The sequence below is a fragment of the Manis pentadactyla genome, chromosome 8 (assembly GCF_030020395.1).
Source record: "Manis pentadactyla isolate mManPen7 chromosome 8, mManPen7.hap1, whole genome shotgun sequence".
Classification (NCBI taxonomy): Eukaryota; Metazoa; Chordata; class Mammalia; order Pholidota; family Manidae; genus Manis; species Manis pentadactyla.
This window is the reverse complement of record NC_080026.1, coordinates 50,313,632-50,332,887: the sequence shown is the minus strand read 5'-3', so window position 1 is coordinate 50,332,887 and position 19,256 is coordinate 50,313,632. Positions and strand designations below refer to the sequence as shown.

Genomic DNA, 19,256 nt, shown 5'->3' with positions numbered 1-19,256 from the left:
GATCACAGCCTGCAAATCCAGCCACTCTCCACCTCAGCCTGCCGGCCTTCCCTCCAATAAAAAGGCTCATTTCTGCTCCATGTTCCCTTTGCCTGGATCTTTGCTTGATTCCCTCCTCCTCATCCATGCCTCTGTCACCTTCTTAGTGCATCTGAACACCATCCTCACCCTTATTCCCAGGCCCCTCTACCCCTTACCATGCTGTATTTTCTTGATAGCACTTAATAATGCTTACCATTACATGACTGCCATCTATCTCTCTTAATTAGACTAGGCTCTGTGTTGGCAGGGATACTGTCATGGTTTGCCATTGTGTCTCAGGGAGCAAGAAGTGACAGGGTAGACACTCAAAATGCATTAAAAAATGAATTTCAACTCACGATAATTTTTCTCTCTTCTCTGAATGAATACAAAAATGGCCATTTTAACAGTAACCCCAAATTACCTTCTATTGTTCTCTGGCTGTTGCATACAGAGATTTGGTGTTGTTTTCTACTTACTTTGCATCTCAGTGACCGGGCCTAGCATATTTGACAATATAAATGATGCTTAAAACATGTCAATTTGGTCCAACTGTCAATCTTTTGCTATCTATTAGAAAATGGACAAAGTCCTTTTGTACCCTCACAACATATCAGTTATTATTTTAACATAAACATTCTCTCAAATGATATAATAGAACTTGAAAAGACCAGGGAGAAAAGAAAGGAAAAAATATAACATGAGCCATATCTCTCTTTGGCAAACTTAAACATTTGTTTTAAACAATAATTTCCACTAACTTAGTTCCAAGTAGTCTTACGCTCGCTCTTTGTTACATGAATAGACTACAGAATGAAAATAAAATTCAATATTGATTTTTAAAACTTTGTTTACATTATCTTTAACTCATTACCACCATTAGCAAATAAGCAATAAAATAAAAAACATACTGTAATAGAGTATCTGCTGTACTCAAAGTCTGAACAAGAAGTTATAGCTTCATATACCATAAGAGAATTTCAAAGTACCTGTATTTATTCATTCAATAAATAACACCAGGGAGTCAGCATAAGGCAATGTGCCAAGCCCTGTGATTTGCACATTTTAGGCACTATTCAAAATGTTCATGTTTTAGTAATTTAAAAACTACAATAATGGTCATAATATAACAAATATTTGTCTAGGCTAGTGACCTGGCCAATTAAGTCTTTAAGAACTCAATTTCAAGCAAAGGCAACCTTGTCAACAATTACAGAACCTGAAATGCTCCAGGAAGTTTGGCAATTTATTCTGAGAGTGAAAAGTCTCTCAGAAACTACACTGCAGCATATAATCACCTTCAGATTACATTACATCTACCAAATACACAGGAGTCTACCTTTCCCTTTATAAGTTTTTCTGGTGTCAATAAAAACTATTTTAACCATGTTATTATTCCAGGGTCTTTTTACTATTTAATAGTATTAGTTCTCTAAAAGTTTTGATTATATAAAAAGGTATGCAATTGAAACATGAATTAATCTCCCCTTCTACACTGTTACTAAGACTAGTAAACATGCTCTACTTCGTGAACAGGTCATATGGACCTCCAGCATTATTACAATCCAACAAAACAGACTAAGCATAATGCAAAATAATAGCTGTAGGCCTTTTAACTTTTTGGTCTAAAGACCAGTCCAAACCAAGTTGTTAGCCTGTGTTGGTGATGTGATCTCCTGCACCAGAATAAGTTTGTGGTATGTCAGGTCTCATGTGTACCACAAAATTACTGCCACTGCCAAGGGACAGAGCAAGCAATGATGCTACTGTTACCCTTAAAATACTTGCTTCTGCAGAAAATTCCAGGTAGACAGAGGCATGCAGGATGTTAGTGGAGAGAGGGCTTATGGGACACATGAACAGGACACAAAAGCTTTGTTGTTCTATGGCAGCAGATTAAACTTTTCTTTCAATAAAAACCACTTAGGAAATAAACACCAATTGGTAGTGAGGACTGTCAGGTTTGGAGCATTTACAAAAGTAAGTATGGTAAAAAGTGTGCTATGTCTTTTCTGTAACACCAAAAGTAATTAATTCTAGAACCCTCCGTGGACTCTATCAGAACTCTAAGAATACATACCACCACTACCACTTTTCTATGTCCTATTTTATTAGAATGTGCTCCTGTCACATACAAGTCCTCAATCCTTTAGTTGTTTAGTTAATAACACTTAAATTATTTGATTCCACTAGTCATTTCCAAGTAAATTTCAGTGCTGAAATATTTTGAATAGGGAAAAAAATCTACACAAGCATACCACAAATCTATCATTTCTGTCATTCTTTCTGCAGACTTGGAGGAGGACAATGTTTCCATTGAGTTGGCCCATGTCCTAGCAGGTTTTACAGGATTAAAAGACATGCAGCTGTGGGAGGCCAATGCCAGTTCTGGCTGCATCCTTTAATTTTTCCTGAGGTTTCATCTCATTCTAAGAATATGAAGTATCTTCAATCCAAAGAACCAACTCTAAACAGCAATTCTATTAGCTCTGTTATACAGTGAAATTTAATAGCATTTGTTTAGCTTGTCTGTCAGTTCTTTATTGACATGTGGAAAATCCATCCCTATTTATAAACAAAGTAAATGTTACAGGCCAGGTCTTCAAGATTCCAAGTACCAGTGCATGGACAATGAACTTGCTCTTAATCAACCCAAATGTGGATAATGGCTCAAACGGGTCGGGTGTTTCTTGTCTGCAACTCTTCACCAACACTCAAGCCATAGAACCAATAATAAACTCTTCGTGTGCGAGATGTCTGATCGAAAAGCCTTGGCAACCAAAGGACACAGCTATATTTAAAGTTGGAGAAGAGCGACTTCAATACAGCATTTGTAAAACTAAAGCAAACGGGTAGTTGGTGAAGGCCACTAGGCAGGAAGGAGGGCCATAGGTCCCTCAAAATCTGAGGAAGGTCTCGGTTTGCAACGGTCTACCCAATGCACCACTCATTGTCCCCAAAGGTCAAACAGCACTGTGAGGTTTCCAGAGGATCCAGATACTGTGCAACTGTTTAGTCAGCAAGCAAGGCTGATCTGCATTGTTTAAAGAAGTACCCAAAAGGTACAACTCAAGGTAAGCCTACTATCACCTGACCCCTTGCAAGTGACCAAGGTCTAGCTGGGCCTCGGGGCCCTGGGAGGCACGCCTGCTTAAGAGGGGCTGCTGGCGCTTGGAGAGGCTGATCCCTGCCGCCTCCACCTGGCACTACACAGGGTGGAGCACGCCCAGAGCCGCACTGAGGTGGGCAGAGCTGAGCATGGCTGCATCCCCTTCGTCCCCCACCCCACCCCACTTACTGTTGCTGGACTTGAGGTCCCGGTGCAGGATGGGCACGACGGCCTCCTCGTGCAGGTAGAGCATGCCCCGCGCAATCTGCACCGCCCAGTTGACCAGCACGTGCGGGGGGATGCGGCGCACGCGGCGCGAGCCTGGCGCGCGCGGGTCCAGCGTGGCGTTGGCGGCGGCCAGCGCGCGGTTAAGCGCTCCGCCGCGGGCGAACTCAAGCACCAGGCAGAGGTGCGGCTGCCGCAGGCACACGCCGCGCAGCTCGATGATGTTGGGGTGCCGCAGCATGGCGAAGAGCCGCGCCTCCCGCCGCACGCTCTCGGCCGCAGCCGCCGCGTCCTGCTCCAGGTCCCGGCGCGCCGCCTTCACCGCTACCTCCTGGCCCTGCCAGGTGGCACGGTACACCTGCCCGAAGCCGCCGGCGCCGATCAACTCCTTTAGCTCCAGCCGCTCGAAGTCGACGTGCACTGGCGAGCCGGGCCGCGGCGGCGGGCGGCCGGGAGGCGGCCCAGGGCAGGCGGCTGGGCAGCACGGTGCCACGTAGTTGGCGGGGAAGATGCCGAGGCGCCGCTGCACCTGGCCTGCCCACCATCCCTCGTCACCCGACACGGCGGCATCCTGGGACAGCACCTCCACCAGCTGGCCGCGTCGCAGGCTCAGCTCGTCCTCGCCGCGCGCCTCGTAGTCGTACAGCGCGGCCCACAGCCCCGCTCCGGCCGAGGCCGCAGCAGAGGCCGAGCCGCCCGAGGAGACGGACGACGACGACGCGGAGCCGGCGGGCGCGCCGCAGCCCGGGGACCCCGGCCTGTCAGCCGTGCCCTCGGCACCCGGCAAGGCCATGGGGAGCGACAGTGAGGGCGAGGCCGGGGCGCCGTGCGGCGGGCTCAGCCTCTGGGGCGGCCGGGGGCGTTCATCGTCCGGCGGTCGCCGCCCGCGCCCGGGAAGGCAGGAGGAGGAGTCGGGCGCGGAGACTGCTGGCGTTCACGGGCCCACTACCCGAAGGCCCCAGCCTCGGCCCCCGTTCGGCCCCGGCGGCTTGTGCTGCGGCAGCGGTCCCCGGGGCTGCGGGCGCTGTGGCACCATGGTGGCTCTCGGGGCCTGCGGCGGGCCGGAGGCACGCTCTGCCCAGCCGGAGCCCGCCCCGCCCAACCAAAGGCCCGCCACGCCTCTCAGGGCCCGCCCACCGCGCTGGGCCAGCCACTCCCGCCAAGCCCCAGCAGCCCCAGTCGCGCGAGCACGCCTCGCCCATTCGCCTGGGAGGCGGAGCCAGACCAGGGCTGCGAGATGCTTTCGGGAAAGTTTGAATTAAGCGCAGGGTAAGGCTCGGGAAGTCCACTTTCTCTAAAAACCAATGGCAGCGGGTGAGGAGAGTTCGGTGCTTTAGGGCGGGACGTGAGGGAGTGGGCTGCAGCTCTGAGAGAGTCGCTGTGCGTCCCAGGGAAGGGTGCGTGTCCAGACCAGCGTCCTGGGCTGCGCCGTTGGAAACCCACCGCTCAGGCCAGAACAGAGTAGTTAAGTGTATACTACTACATTCATATGACCACGCAGTGAGCCGCAGGTGTGTATAGGCCAGGAAGCTGGCTCTTCATGACAAATGACTGCGTTTGTCTTTATGGTTTCTCCAGTTGGGAAAGGGCTACCTGTCCCGCTGTGAGTCCACAGGTTTGGGTTTAGGAGGCACTGGCAACGACTGGCCTTACGTATTCCCAGGAAAAGCGAATAGAGCGAGTCAGTGCACAGAAACTCAAATCCTCGCTGCTACGCTGACTGTTGTTCAGTTACCAGGTGTTTACTTGGCGCTCCTCACGGCACGAATCCTTCACAGAAACATTCTGGGAATCGGGGCCTCCACCCGAGTTCATCTGCCCGAGCAGGGAATGATAGTCTTCTAACATAAGGTGATGCTTTTACGTTTGGACGCAGGTACCATTTCAGGACCAGGATAGAAAGGAACTTTGGGATGTTCTTGTAAAAACATTCTTTCTTCTATGTAATTGTTTTCATTAATTACTCTAAAAAATCCTTGAGGGTGAGGAGGGCTGTGGAAAGGAATAAAATAATTAGCTCTCATGAAATGGACTACCGCTGTGAGATGTAGCCAGTCTTCTCTTCCTCGGTAACTGGAAGGGCAACAGTGTCCAGCCTGGCCTCACTCATTTAGTTTCTGCCATGATCCTGATGGGCCCATTCAGAGGAGGATCTCCTCTATAGGGATGCAGATGTGGGAAGAAACCCAAATGTGAATTTATTTATTTATTTATTTATTGAGCACTTAGTGTAAACCACTGTGCTAAGAATTAGAAGTTACAAAGCCCCTGCCCTAGAGAATAAGAGAAAATAAATTAAGTTCCACAGCAGAAGAATAAACCAGCCCTCCTGGGCTCAAGGTGAAGAAGCAATCCATCAGGCCTGGGCTGAATAGACTAATTTCTCAATTTGTCAAATTAGCAGCCTAAATATGTCATTTGAGCTGAGTCAAACAAGGATTATTAGAAAAGAGGAAGCAGGACATTCCAGGCAGCATGAACAAAGGCGTGAGAGTACAGATAAGCAGTGGGCTCAGAGGACTGCTAGGGGTTGAAAGGTTAAAATGGCAGGAGATGAGGCTGGAAAGAGTCCAGTTATCAAAACTCTAAAGAAATGAGAGTGTCCTGAAGTGTGGGTCATTTATCACCAGCAAACCGAGAGACTGTTTTGATTTAATGAGGATAGGACATATAATGACATTTAATTACATAAAGAGAGTCTTTTCAGTCTTCTTTCAGTCCTTCAAATTCTACCATTTATTGACTATGTGACCTTGAACATATTACTTTACTTCTCACCAAGTGGGGTAAATAAAGACCGCAAACAACCTCATGTTATTTCAAGTTACATTCTGTTGCCCCAAATGAGTTCCGGCACCACCTTACAAAATCAGTTTGGGTTTGTAGAGCTTTTTGGGTTTTAGAATTGTGAAGGGTTTGTGGGATGTGTTCAAGATACTCCCACCCAGGTTTCTAGTTTAAGCAACTAGGTGGTTGGTGATGGTGTGAAATGACCTAGGAAACAGTTTTAGAGAGAAGTTTCTTTTTTGGCATGTTGAATATGGGATGATTTGGCAACTAGCTATATAGTTGGAATGTCAGAGAATCAGAAACTCAGAAAGGAGAGCAGGGATGAATGGAGGGGATTGAGTTTTGGAATTAATTCTCAAAGTCAGTGTTCACACTGTAGAGTACTGCCCTAGGTCATGGATTAGTATATGTGGACCTAGTGAGTGATTTAGTAGTCCTAGCTATGCTGTGTGACAGATCCTTTCACTCTGGCCCTCGTTTCATGCCTTTCAAGGACTCTGCTGCCTGCTGAGACCCAGCTAGTTCCAGAGGGATCAGTCTGCAGAGCCTTCTAACTTAGCTAAACTTGAGCCCTTGCTTGACTCACATGTCTGATACTAGAGGAGAACCAAGTTGTTATAATTCTCTGCACCATGATTTGAAGACTCATCCTATAGACTCCCTGAATCTCAAGCCATGTGACCTTTTCCCCATTTGGGACCTCTGAGCAGCAAACTGTCACGGCAGGGACTCTGGCTGGGCTTGATCATCCTAAATTCATCATGTGTTACTTGTGTCTCTTTTTCAAACTCTCACAGTTGGGGAAGTAGAATCTGTGTCATTCACTACTCAGTGGTGTGTGCTGTAACCATTCTCTAGATCAGCACATTCCTCCAGGAAGATACTAACAGAAGAGGAATAGGGTGTTAAGACAACTTTGGTGGCAAATATATTTAAATGGAAGTTGATAAAAGTAATAACTAAGGGATAAAATTTAAAAGAATCAGACAAAGAGGATAACAGGTTAGTGTTAGGGAAAATGGAGTGCCTATATGGAATTGTTCTCTCAACCCTTAAGAATCACCTTCTCATTTGAAATCTTCCTTTAATAAACTACCACTGTCCTTACTGTTTTAGCTCAGCAGTTCTCAAAGTGTGGTCCATGGGCCCCAAGAGGTCCAAACACTGTTTCAGAGAGTCCACAGGTCAAAACTATTTTCATAATTATACTGAAATGTTAGTTGATCATTTGCACTCATGATGTTAAAGTAATGGTTAGTGGAGCAAATCAAGTCAGTGGCACAAAATTGTACAAATAACTATTGTATTCTTCAAAGTCAGTAAAATAAAAAAATGCCAGGCTCACTTTGAAATGTCCTTGACAAAGCAGTAAAGATGATAAACTTTATTAAATCTCGATTTGTGAATTTAGGTCTTTAATATTCTGTAGGACAAAGGGGGAAATTCATATAAAACAATTCCGCAGCATACCAAGAAGCACTTGGGTGATTCTTTGAGCTGTATTAATCTAGTTATATTTTTTTCTATGCAACACCATTTTTAATTGAAAGAATGATTGACAAATTATAGTTATTCAGATTTGGATATTTGGAAAATAATTTCTCAAAATGAGAGTATTATTTCATGGAAAACCACTGATAGTATTTGTTGCCAATGACAAAATTTGAGCTTCCAAGTAAAACTCAGTATTTTGGAAAACTTGTACCTATCCCATAAGCTCCACAACTTCCCAAACACTAAAGACTTCTCTGAAAGGGTTAGTAGTGATATTAACCAATATGATTTATTGCTATTCTATAATTAAATAAACCAATATTTGGAAGTTCTATAGAGCTTGGTAAGCCAATGTTTTGCAAAGACCAATCCTTTTCTTATCACAGACTCAAGAATGTAAAAAAGACCATTCAAAGTGGATTATGAAAGGTTCATTGATAATGGTTCAGCTTCTATATTGCAAGTAGTCTTTAAAAAACCAGCACTTGTTGAGTTTTCGAATAGTACTAGAGAATATCCATGATTACCTAAAAAGCTATTAAAAATGCTTCTGCCTCAGAAAAGATTAGTGGTATCCAGGAGTGAGGGGGGTGGGGAGAGGGACTGGAAGGTGGCTATGGTTAAACAGGGCAGCATGTGAGATATGTGTGATGGAACTGTTCTGTATCTTAACTGGGGAGCTGATCATGTGATTGTCCACATGTGGTAAAAATGCACAGAGCTAAATAGCACACACGTAGCAAATGCATGTAAAACTGTTGAAACCCAAGTAAGTTCTTTGGATTTTATCAGTGTTGATTTCCTGGTTGTGATATTGTTCTATAGTTATGTGAGATGCTCCCAGTGGGGAAAATTGGGTGAATGGTACTCAATATTTCTCTGTATTATTTCCTACAACTGCTTGTAAATCTACAATTATTTCCAAATAAAAAGTTAAAAATATATGTCTCCTTTTTTCAACCACCTACTTGTATGAGGCTGGAATTTCTCCATACATTTCAATCAACAAAATATTTTGCAACAAGTTGAATGCAGAAGCATGAAAGAGAATATAGCTTCTTCTATTAAACCAGACAGAAAAGAGAGCTACAGAAATATGAAACAATGCTGGTCAACTTATCTGTATGTTTTAGTTCTAGAAAACAAATAATTTTTTCATTAAAATGTGTTACATAAACAAAAAGGACAAAAATCACATGATCATCTCCATAGACACTGAAAAAGCATTCAACAAAATTCAACATCCATTCACGATAAAAACTCTCATCAAAATGGGTATAGAGGGCAAGTACCTCAACATAAGAAAGGCCATATATGATAAACCCACAGCCAACATCATACAGAACAGTGAGAAGCTGAAAGCTTTTCCTCTAAGATCGGGAACAAGACAGGGATGCCCACTCTCCCCACTATTATTCAACATAGTACTGGAGGTCCTAGCCATGGCAATTAGACAAAACAAAGAAAGACAAGGAATCCATATTGGTAAAGAAGAAGTCAAACTGTTACTATTTGAAGAGGACATGATATTGTACATAAAAGCTCTAAAGAATCCACTCCAAAACTACTGGAACTAATATCATAATTCAGCAAAGTTGCAGGATACAAAATTAATACACAGAAATCTGTGGTTTTCCTACACACTAACAATGAACTAACAGAAAGAGAAATCAGGAAAACAATTCCATTCACAATTGCATCAAAAAGAATAAAATACCTAAGAATAAACCTAACCAAGGAAGTGAAAGAACTATACCCTGAAAACTACAAGACACTCTTAAGAGAAATTAAAGAGGACACCAACAAATGGAAACTCACCCATGCTCTTGGCTAGGAAGAATTAATATCATCAAAATGGCCATCCTGCCCAAAGCAATATACAGGTTCAATGCAATCTCTATCAAATTACCAACAGCACTCTTCAATAAACTGGAACAAATAGTTCAAAAATTCGTATGGAACCACTGAAAACCAGAATAGCCAAAGTAATCCTGAGAAGGAAGAATAAAGTTGGGGGGATCTCGCTCCCCAACTTCAAGCTCTACTACAAAGCCACAGTAATCAAGACAATTTGGTACTGGCACAAGAACAGACCTACAGAACAGTGGAACAGAATAGAGACTCCAGACATTATCCCAAATATATATGGTCAATTAGTATATGATAAAGGATCCATGGACATACAATGGGGAAATGACAGCCTCTTCAACAGTTGGTGTTGGCAAAACTGGGCAGCTAAATGTAAGAGAATGAAACTGGATCATTGTCTAACCCCATACACAAAAGTAATTTAGAAATGGGTCAAAGACCTGAATGTAAGTCATGAAACCATAAAACTCTTAGAAAAAAACATAGGCAAATATCTCTTGGACATAAACATGAGTAACTTCTTCATGAACATATCTCCCCAGGCAAGGGAAACAAAAGCAAAAATGAACAAGTGGGACTATATCAAGCTGAAATCTTCTGTACAGCAAAGGACACTATCAATAGAACAAAAAGGCCTCCTACAGTATGGGAGAATATATTCATAAATGACAGATCCAATAAAGGGTTGACATCCAAAATATATAAAGAGCTCACGCACCTCAACAAACAAAGAGCAAATAATCCAATTAAAAAATGGGCAGAGGAGCTGAACAGACAGTTCTCCAAAGAAGAAATTAAGATGGCCAACAGGCACATGAAAAGATGCTCCACATTGCTAGTCATCAGAGAAATGCAAATTAAAACCACAATGAGATATCACCTCACACCAGTAAGGATGGCCACCATCCAAAAGACAAACAACAACAAATGCTGGCGAGGATGTGGAGAAAGGGGAACCCTCCTACACTGCTGGTGGTAATGTAAATTAGTTCAACCGTTGTGGAAAGCAGTATGGAGGTTCCTTAAAAAGCTCAAAATAGAAATACCATTTGTCCCAGGAAATCCACTTCTAGGAATTTACCCTAAGAATATAGCAGCCTAGTTTGAAAAAGACAGATGCACCCCTATGTTTATCGCAGCACTATTTACAATAGCCAAGAAATGGAAGCAACCTAAGTGTCCATCAGTAGATGCATGGATAAAGAAGATGTGGTACATATACACAATGGAACATTATTCAGCCATAAGAAGAAAACAAATCCTACCATTTGCAACAACATGGATGGAGCTAGAGGGTATTATGCTTAGTGAAATAAGCCAGGCAGAGAAAGACAAATACCAAATCATTTCACTCATCTGTGGAGTATAAGAACAAAGAAAAAACTGAAGGAACAAAACAGCAGCAGAATCACAGAACCCAAGAATGCACTAACAGTTACGAAAGGGAAAGGGACTGGGGAGGCTGGGTGTAAAGGGAGGGATAAGTGGGTGGGAAGAAAGGGAGCATTACAATTAACATGTATAATGTGGGGGGAGGCACGCGGAGGGCTGTGCAACACAGAGAATACAATAGTGATTCTACAGCATCTTACTACACTGATGGACAGTGACTGTAAGGGGGGTTGTGAGTGGGACTTGGTGAAGGGGGGATCCTAGTAAAGATAATGTTCCTCATGTAATTGTAGATTAATGATACCAAAAAAAATGTGTTAAATGTTACCTCATAATAGATTTATTGTTATTAGAAATAAAGCTATAAATACATATTTTACAATTTTTTGTTTTTAATTTCTAGTACAGAAATTACTGAGATTTAGAAAAAACCCACACAAAAATTCTTTGAGGTTTTCAACAATTTTTTTAATTTTGGAATTATTAATATACAATTACATGAACATTGTGGTTACTAGATTCCCCCCATTATGAAGTCCCCACCACATACCCCATTACAGTCACTGTCCATTTGCATAGTCAGATGCTATAGAGTCACTACTTGTCTTCTCTATGCTATACTGCCTTCCCTGTGCCCCCGCCTACATTATGTGTGCTAGTCATAATGCCCCTTATTCCCCTTCTCCCTCCCTTCCCACTGCTCCCCACCCCAGTCCCTTTCCTTTTTGTAATTGTTAGTCCATTCTTGGGTTCTGTGAGTCAGCTGCTGTTTGGTTCCTTCAGTTTTTGCTTTGTTCTTTTGTTCCACAGATGAGTAAAATCATTTGGTACTTGTCTATCTCTGCCTGGCTTATTTCACTGAGCATAGTACCCTCTAGCTCCATCCAAATTGCAAATGGTAGGATTTGCTTTCTTATGGCTGAATAATACTCCATTGTGTATATGTACCACATCTTTATCCATTCATGTGCTGATGGACACTTAGTTTGCTTCCATATCTTGGCTATTGTAAATAGTGCTGCTATAAACACAGGGGTGCATATGTCTCTTTGAAACTGGGCTTCTGCATTCTTAGGGTAAATTCCAAGGAGTGAAATTCCTGGGTCAAATTGTGTTTGTATTTTTAGTTTTTTGAGGAACCTCCTTTCCACAGTGGTTGAACTAATTTACATTCCCAGCAGCAGTGTAGGAGGGTTCCCCTTTCTCCACATCCTAGCCAGCATTTGTCATTCCTATTCTTTTCTATGTTGGCCATCCTAACTGGCATGAGGTGATATCTCATTTTGGTTTTAATTTGCATTTCCCTGGTAATTAGCAATGTGGAGCATCTTTTCATGTGCCTGTTGGCCATCTGAATTTCTTCTTTGGAGAATTGTCTGTTCATATCCTCTGCCCGTTTTTTAATAGGGTTATTTGCTTTTTGGCTGTTGAGGCAGGTGAGTTCTTTATATATTTTGGATGTTAACCTCTTGTCAGATATGTCCTTTACAAATATATTCTCCCATACTGTAGGATGCCTTTTTGTTCTGCTGATAGTGTACTTTGCTGTACAGAAGCTTTTTAGCATGATGTAGTCCCATTTGTTCATTTTTTATTTTGTTTCTGAGGTCTTCAACAATTTTTAAGCATATAAAGGGGTCCTGAGATTTAAAAAGTTTAGACTTGTCCTAGGTTAAAGGGAGGATTAGAAAAGGAAAAATCTGCTCTGCTGATAATGCTTTTATTCAAATAGAGGCATAAAAATTGCTCAATGCCCTGTAATGCTACTGGCCAGTACAGACAAAGCTGGGACATTTTAGGCAAGATGGTAGTAAAAGAAGTGAGCCTACAAAATGGGAAAGTCCTCATATTCAAGTAGAAGGTCTGGCTTTCTCTCATAAGCTTCCACTTAGACCTGAGGACAGGTAAGCTGAGAGAGTCATGTTGACTTTCCCACCTGCTTTGACTTCCGGTTTCCCATCTAAAGGAGCTTCAGTGACTAATAGCAGAAAAGACCATCCCATTCATGGTGGGTGGAGGGTCTAGGCTACCCACAGGGGTAGCCATGACCTCAGAGAAGAGTGAAAAGCTGCTATGGGGGTTGGCAAAGAGATCTCTGATGTTTAAAAATTCAGCTTCAGTAGTGCTGAGGGGGATGAAGTTTATAGGAAACAAATGAGGGTTGAAGACTTGGACATGGTAAAAATTAATCTAGAGCTCCCTTTACCATCAAGGAGTTATAAGAGTCAAGGCTAACAGACATGAGGAAATAGCAATGAGAGAGGGCCATCTTTTGTGGAATGTATGGAGTCCTACAGCAGTTGAAAGACAGGATCAGTGGTAAGGGAGAGTGTGTGCAAGGTGACCAAATGTCCCACATTCCTGGACATAGCAACTCAAATCCCAGTGCTAAAAATCCCAGGATGACTGGTCAGTCTCAGTATGAGATAGTTTAATAGGCAAGAGAGAATTTGAGTGGGGACTTCCAGGGTATCCCAGTGGTAGAGGTGGATAAGTGAATGGCAAGGATGGGATCCTGGGAGGCTGAAGAATAAAACATGAAAAAATTAGAGTTATGTTGTTCATGGGTTATTGCGTTTACTCAGCTCTGGAAAAGGGCATTTTCTTGGGAAGAACTGAGAATAGAAGCCAGAGTAGAAAGGACTTTAAAAGCGGGATGAGGTGTCTGGACAGGAAGAAAGATGAGAAACCCTAGAGAGGTAAGAAGGACAGGTGAGGAAAAATATTCCAAGAACTGTGTGTAAATGCTTTACAAAGTGGAAAAATCTTTCAGATTAAAAAAACATTTCCCAGGATTTTTAGTTATTTTTCTCAGACCTTCATACTTCTAGATGTAAAAAACAGAATATTAGGGAGATTATGAACAGGTCAATAGAAATCTGTGCTAAAATTTTTAAGACAAAAAGCATGTTAATTGTTACCCTGGGACTTTGGAAATGCCAGCTGTTATTACTCACCTTGGGTTACATTTTGGAGATGAGGGTGTGTGTGTTTGAGTGTGTGTGATATTTTACTGATGTGGTATAATTTGGTATAATCCATCATTAACTGCTGAGCAATGAAAAGGACTATGGCACTATGATTAACAGCAAGAATCTACAGACATCCAGGGTTCTGATGTTGACTTCGTCACTTCTTGGTACGTGATACTGAATCGTTTTTCTCCCAGTGTGTCCTGTGCAACATGGTAGAGCAATGGGATTTCCTCCGTGGTATTGTTTTGAAGATTCATTGAGCTGTAAAGTACTAATTTTTAGTGCTAAAAATGTTAATTAGTGCTAATAAATTTTGAGCCTTATTATGGTTAACTATTTATGGAGGACCCATTAGAATGGAAAATTCAACACAACGCACATTTATCTTTTTTTTTTAACATCAGTTTGGTATATTTTCCTGTACCAAAGATGAATTTCATCTGCCAACAAAAATTTTACACTTTTCAATGGGTAGTCAGAATTTAAAATTGAATGGTCATTTCCGAGTCTCTTGCGCATATCTTATCTCAAAACATACCATAATGCTTTTTGAGCAAACCAAATTACACATATGTGCAATGAATTATAACTTTTATACAATTACCAATATTCTTACTGTGTATTCATCATGAACCATACTATAGTAAAACCAGGTAATTACAGAGGTAGTTTGTGATAGAGTCAGGACAATACACAGAAAATAATAGGTTCAATATTCAACCTTTTTTTTTCAGTGTTAGGCAGTAATCTAAGTACTTGGAATATAAAGGTGAACAAAACAAAGGAAGTTCTCTATCATCATGGAGCTTAAATTTCAGCGGAGTAGGTGAGAAATAGGAGAAATAAATTACATGGTATATTCAAATTTGATAACTGCTGTATAAAAATGAAAAGGAGAGCAAGAAAACATGGATCAGGATTGGGGGTGGGGTGGAGTGAGCAGGGGCATGTTCTGGTACTGGGTGTGGTGGACAGAATGGCCCCATTTAGAAGGTGAGATTTAAACAAAAACTTGAAGGAGATAAAGAATTGGACAAGCAATTATCTGGAGAAAGATTAAGTGAACCAGTGCCACAAGGGAGTTCACAGTATACTTTGATGTTCACATTCGCAAGAAGGCCCAGTTCATTACTTCAATATTGTAGTTAGTAACTATAAATTAATGTAGTGTATGTAAAAAGTAGTGTGAAGTACTTCTTGTTTTCTTCCGTTCTCTGGCTTCCATGTGTGAGTTTAAAGATACGGGGTTAAATGAATAACAACAATGATGATGATACAGCAACAATAATAAGTTAACATTTACGGGCAGGTATTGTATGTGTTGAAGCTTTGAATGTGGTCTGTGTGTCTGGTTACTGTTTATTCTCAACGTTTCAGCTGGTCTTCAGATTTAGACAAAGTAATCATGATTTTGAGAATTTCTGTAACTTTAATCACTGGGTAAGACTGGAGCCTTGCCTGTCCTGCTTAAAGATTACTGTCAGTGCTGCTCAAATGGACAGTGAATTACTTCATTGACTAATACAACAATGTAAAAGTCGGAGTCATTTCAGAAAGCCAAGGTCATTTTTAAACCCTTGAAGGTATCCCTTATGAAGTAAAGCTACAAAGCCCATGACCTTGGGCCTGAGATAAGAAAGTTGCCTTTCTACTCTGAGTTGCGATTTTTGTACAGTTTGTCCCATCAAAATTAGTTTTATTTATATGTTACTGGAGTCTTTTCAAGTATAATGACTAATTCTTTATAACCTGCTTGAAATAATAAAAAGAGGACACAGAGGACAAAGATGATTAAAAAAAAAAACAGAAGAAAGAGAGCAAGTCATCCTCCTAGTATCACAGTGAATAAACCACAGAGTAATGGGTTTATACTTGCTATGTTTACTTTTTTATCAAGAGCTAACAGCTTGCTATTTACACTGCAAAACATACAGTAAGTTAACATTCTTGGCTAAACTGTCCAGTTCTTGGACTCATGGGTCTGTTGTGCCAGAAGAGTTTTCTACTCTGAAATTTACTCTGTAGTGCTCTTGTGTCTTACCCATTCTATGAAAATGATGGTTTCTTGCGTAGCAGATCTATTTTGGGGATGTTACCATCCTAAACTAGACAGAGATACACAGCAAAAGTCAAATTTACACTACTGACCTTTTTAGTGACCTTGAGCTTTTGTTTCAACTCTCCAATTTTTAAATCTATACATAAGATTGGAAGAATATCACCAGGCTCCCTTAATAATATGATGACTATTATAATGCCATAACAAAATCAAGCAGCTTCTTTGAAATTCTTAGATGAAAAACACTAAATAAATCCAAGTATGCTTTCTAATTTCTGCTTTAAACATGGGCTAATTTGGCACTGATTTATGTGGCTCAGGTTTCTTTTAGGAAGTCAGCTCTTTTTCTCAGTCTTTAAAATCTCTGCTGAAATGTCTTCAGAACTCTTAGATTAACCCACTGACCTTTACTTTAGACACAAATGTGGAGCATACCAGTCATAACTACTCTGCTGTAATCCCTTCTGCCTGCTGCTGTTTGCCGCAAAGTTAGCTTTATTCTCAGTAAGAATTTCCAGGGCCCAAAGCCACAGCATCTGTGTCATGTTGTGGACTTCCCAGTTTTATGGGTGTTATTCGTGCTGTATAGAGTTGGTTTTGTTATCTTGAAGGAGCCAATGGATGTGAAGTACTTTGCAAAGAGTCTTCTGCCATATAAACGTAAAGGATTGTTTTGTGTTTGTTACTTAATCAAATGATTATATGAAGTTGTCCTAATCTCTTCTCAAGTCACCTTATAAAGTTGATGTTCAGTGAGGGAACGCTTCCAGTAATTATCTCTTTCAGGGGCATTTTCTTATCTGATAATGCTCTTGGGCAAACTGGTTTTCCATAACAGTAAGAATAGCCTTTCAGAAAAAAACAAAACAAAACAAAAAACCTTTGCTTCTCAAAGACTTTAAATTAAACATCTTGAAAAAATATTGACAAATTCCAGTATTATTCAACAGGTAGATCTGAGCCCCAGCTTCCACTTATACTAGCTATTGATTCTCCTTAATATCAACCTAAGTCCTGAAAATTTTATTTTTACTATTTAATGGATCCTCAGCTGGCTTTTTCAAGTGAAATTAATATTTTTTTAGTGGCTTATTCTTTTGATTAGTTATCTACTTCTTTTAATATTTTACATGTTTAGAATCCATCTAGAAGAAACCTAGAAAATCTTCGATGTATATGTTCTAATTATTTTTTGCATACAAATATTTAAAATAAAATATTTACTTCTAATTTCTTAATTTTAAAAATTAAAAATTTTTATATTGAGGTACATACACTAAAATGCACAAATCTTGGTGTAAAGCTTGATGAATTTTGACATGTGTTTTTTCCCTTCATGTTTTCCCCCTTCATCTATTTAAAAATATGTATTTTTAAAAAGTTATGTATACAAAATGATATTTGAAAAGTTAATTTTCCCCACAGTCTTTCCATCCCCCAGCTATCCATTTCCTTGCCTGGGTTAAATTTGTATCTCTCCAGAGATAGATTCATACAAATATAATTTATTTATGTATGACTTTATACTATTGATCTTATTTTATACTTTACATATACAAATATGCACCATTTTATGTTTATACATATATTCTATTTTATACTTGTAAGATAAATTCTAGCCAAAATAAGCAGGCGAAGAGAGGCAACAAAAGGCCAGGTACTTTATTTGAATGCAAATTCCTGGGTGATGTTCCGCAGTCTAGCTATCACAGGCCGAGGAAGTCACACCCAGTCAGGGAGATGGGGGCTTATAAGGGGTTAGGAAGGGGAGGAGTGGGAAGCTATCCTAGGGGGTGTGGAGAGGTATGATTGGCTAAAGGTGACATAATAGACAAGTAGAAACTTCTTTTCCTTCCAAGAGGGAGGAGGCTGACATCCAGGTCTTAGTTGGCACATCAGAAGGGTGGAATTCAGAAAGAGCTGTCCCCTTTCCATATAAGGCACAGACCTTGGGGTCTAATCTGTTCTCCTTTTATGATATTTCCCTGTTCTGTTTGCATGTCCTTGTTTTTCCTTCCTCCAGCCTAACAATACAATGTATTTATGGTATACACTTTAAACACTATACAATTTATATTACTTATAATATATTATCCATATTTTTAAAATATTTTATACTATATTGAATCAGGTGATAGAGGGAGGCAGGCAGATAGAGTTCAGGGTTCTGTGAGTTTCAAGGCCCTTTTAAGTTTCAAGAAGATTCAGGGCCCTGATGATGCCAGGGTTCTTGTTTGTGGAGCCGAAGAATGAGCTTCACAAACACTCAAGGTAGGAGAGCAAGGTACAGGCTTTTATTTAGAAATAAAGTGAGAGAATAGAGCTCCTGGCTCATGCCAGGAGAGGACAAGAGAGCCCATAGTGGTGCATTGTCTAGGGGGTTTTATAGGCAGTTGAGGATTTTTCGAGAACATGAAAAAAACTTAGGGGTGTAGACTTGCATCACCTGCCCTGTCCTCAAGATGGGCTGGGTCAAAGTCTAATTGTTAGGGCTGACAGCGGAGTCATGGGTTATGCTGATACCCTTGCAGAACACTCAAACATTTCAGGCCAAGTTGCTTCTGGCCTTTTAACCTTTAACTGGTCTCACTGAAGATGTCTATATTCTTAGGAATCTTTCCCTAGAGAATTAGTGTGACCTTGACTGCATAATGCTTAACAGAAGTTTCAATGGGGCTTTCTTTGCCCATTGTTACATTGCTCTGACTGTAAATATTCTGCCCTGCTTTTCCCGGAGACCCTCACCCTACTCTGACTACATCCAGGTTCCCTGTCTCATTCCCCCCTCTACAGATAGAGATGCTAACTGCTGCTAGGGAAGGGGGGCGACAACCGCTCTGGCTCCTTCATGCTGAGAGTGGGCGCAGTAAGGGGTGCAGCTAGGTCTCCATCAGTGGTTACTTGAGAGGGCCTCAGAAGATGGGCACTTCTATTTCAGGTTCCATTTCTATTACTATTTGCAGTTTTGTGGCTTCTAGGCAAGATAGAACAAATTTTGTTATTAGGTCAAGTAGCAACATCTGGAGTTGGATTTTCCATTCTGGAGGGACTAACTTGATGAGATTAAGAATGCATGGTTGAATATGAGAACTAGAAATAGTAAAACTTTAATTGAAATGATAGGAGAAAACTAAAACATCTGGAAAATCATATCCAGATATTTTGAAGAAGCTAGAATTCTGGATCTAGTTTATGTCCCAATGACTACTATTAGGATTTAGTATGGATAAGGCTGCATTATTGAAATAATACTTTTCTCTAAAATCACCCTCATTTTTATTAGAAGTAACCAGATTAAGAAAATATTTAACACTTGGCTTTA

General features: G+C 41.0%; 1 protein-coding gene across 2 annotated transcripts in view; it reads right to left on the bottom strand.

Moving 5' to 3' along the window:
• MAP3K21 (mitogen-activated protein kinase kinase kinase 21) overlaps positions 1-4,443 on the bottom strand; it is a 70,212-nt gene extending 65,769 nt beyond the window's left edge. For both annotated transcript variants that reach the window (XR_005031534.2, XM_036919245.2), the window contains exon 1: positions 3,320-4,443. Coding sequence is in view for 1 of the 2 variants with exons in the window: in XM_036919245.2 (XP_036775140.2) it covers positions 3,320-4,148 (829 nt within the window). In the remaining variant the exon portion in view is untranslated. The remainder of the gene's footprint in view (positions 1-3,319) is intronic.
• Positions 4,444-19,256: the final 14,813 nt, after the last annotated feature.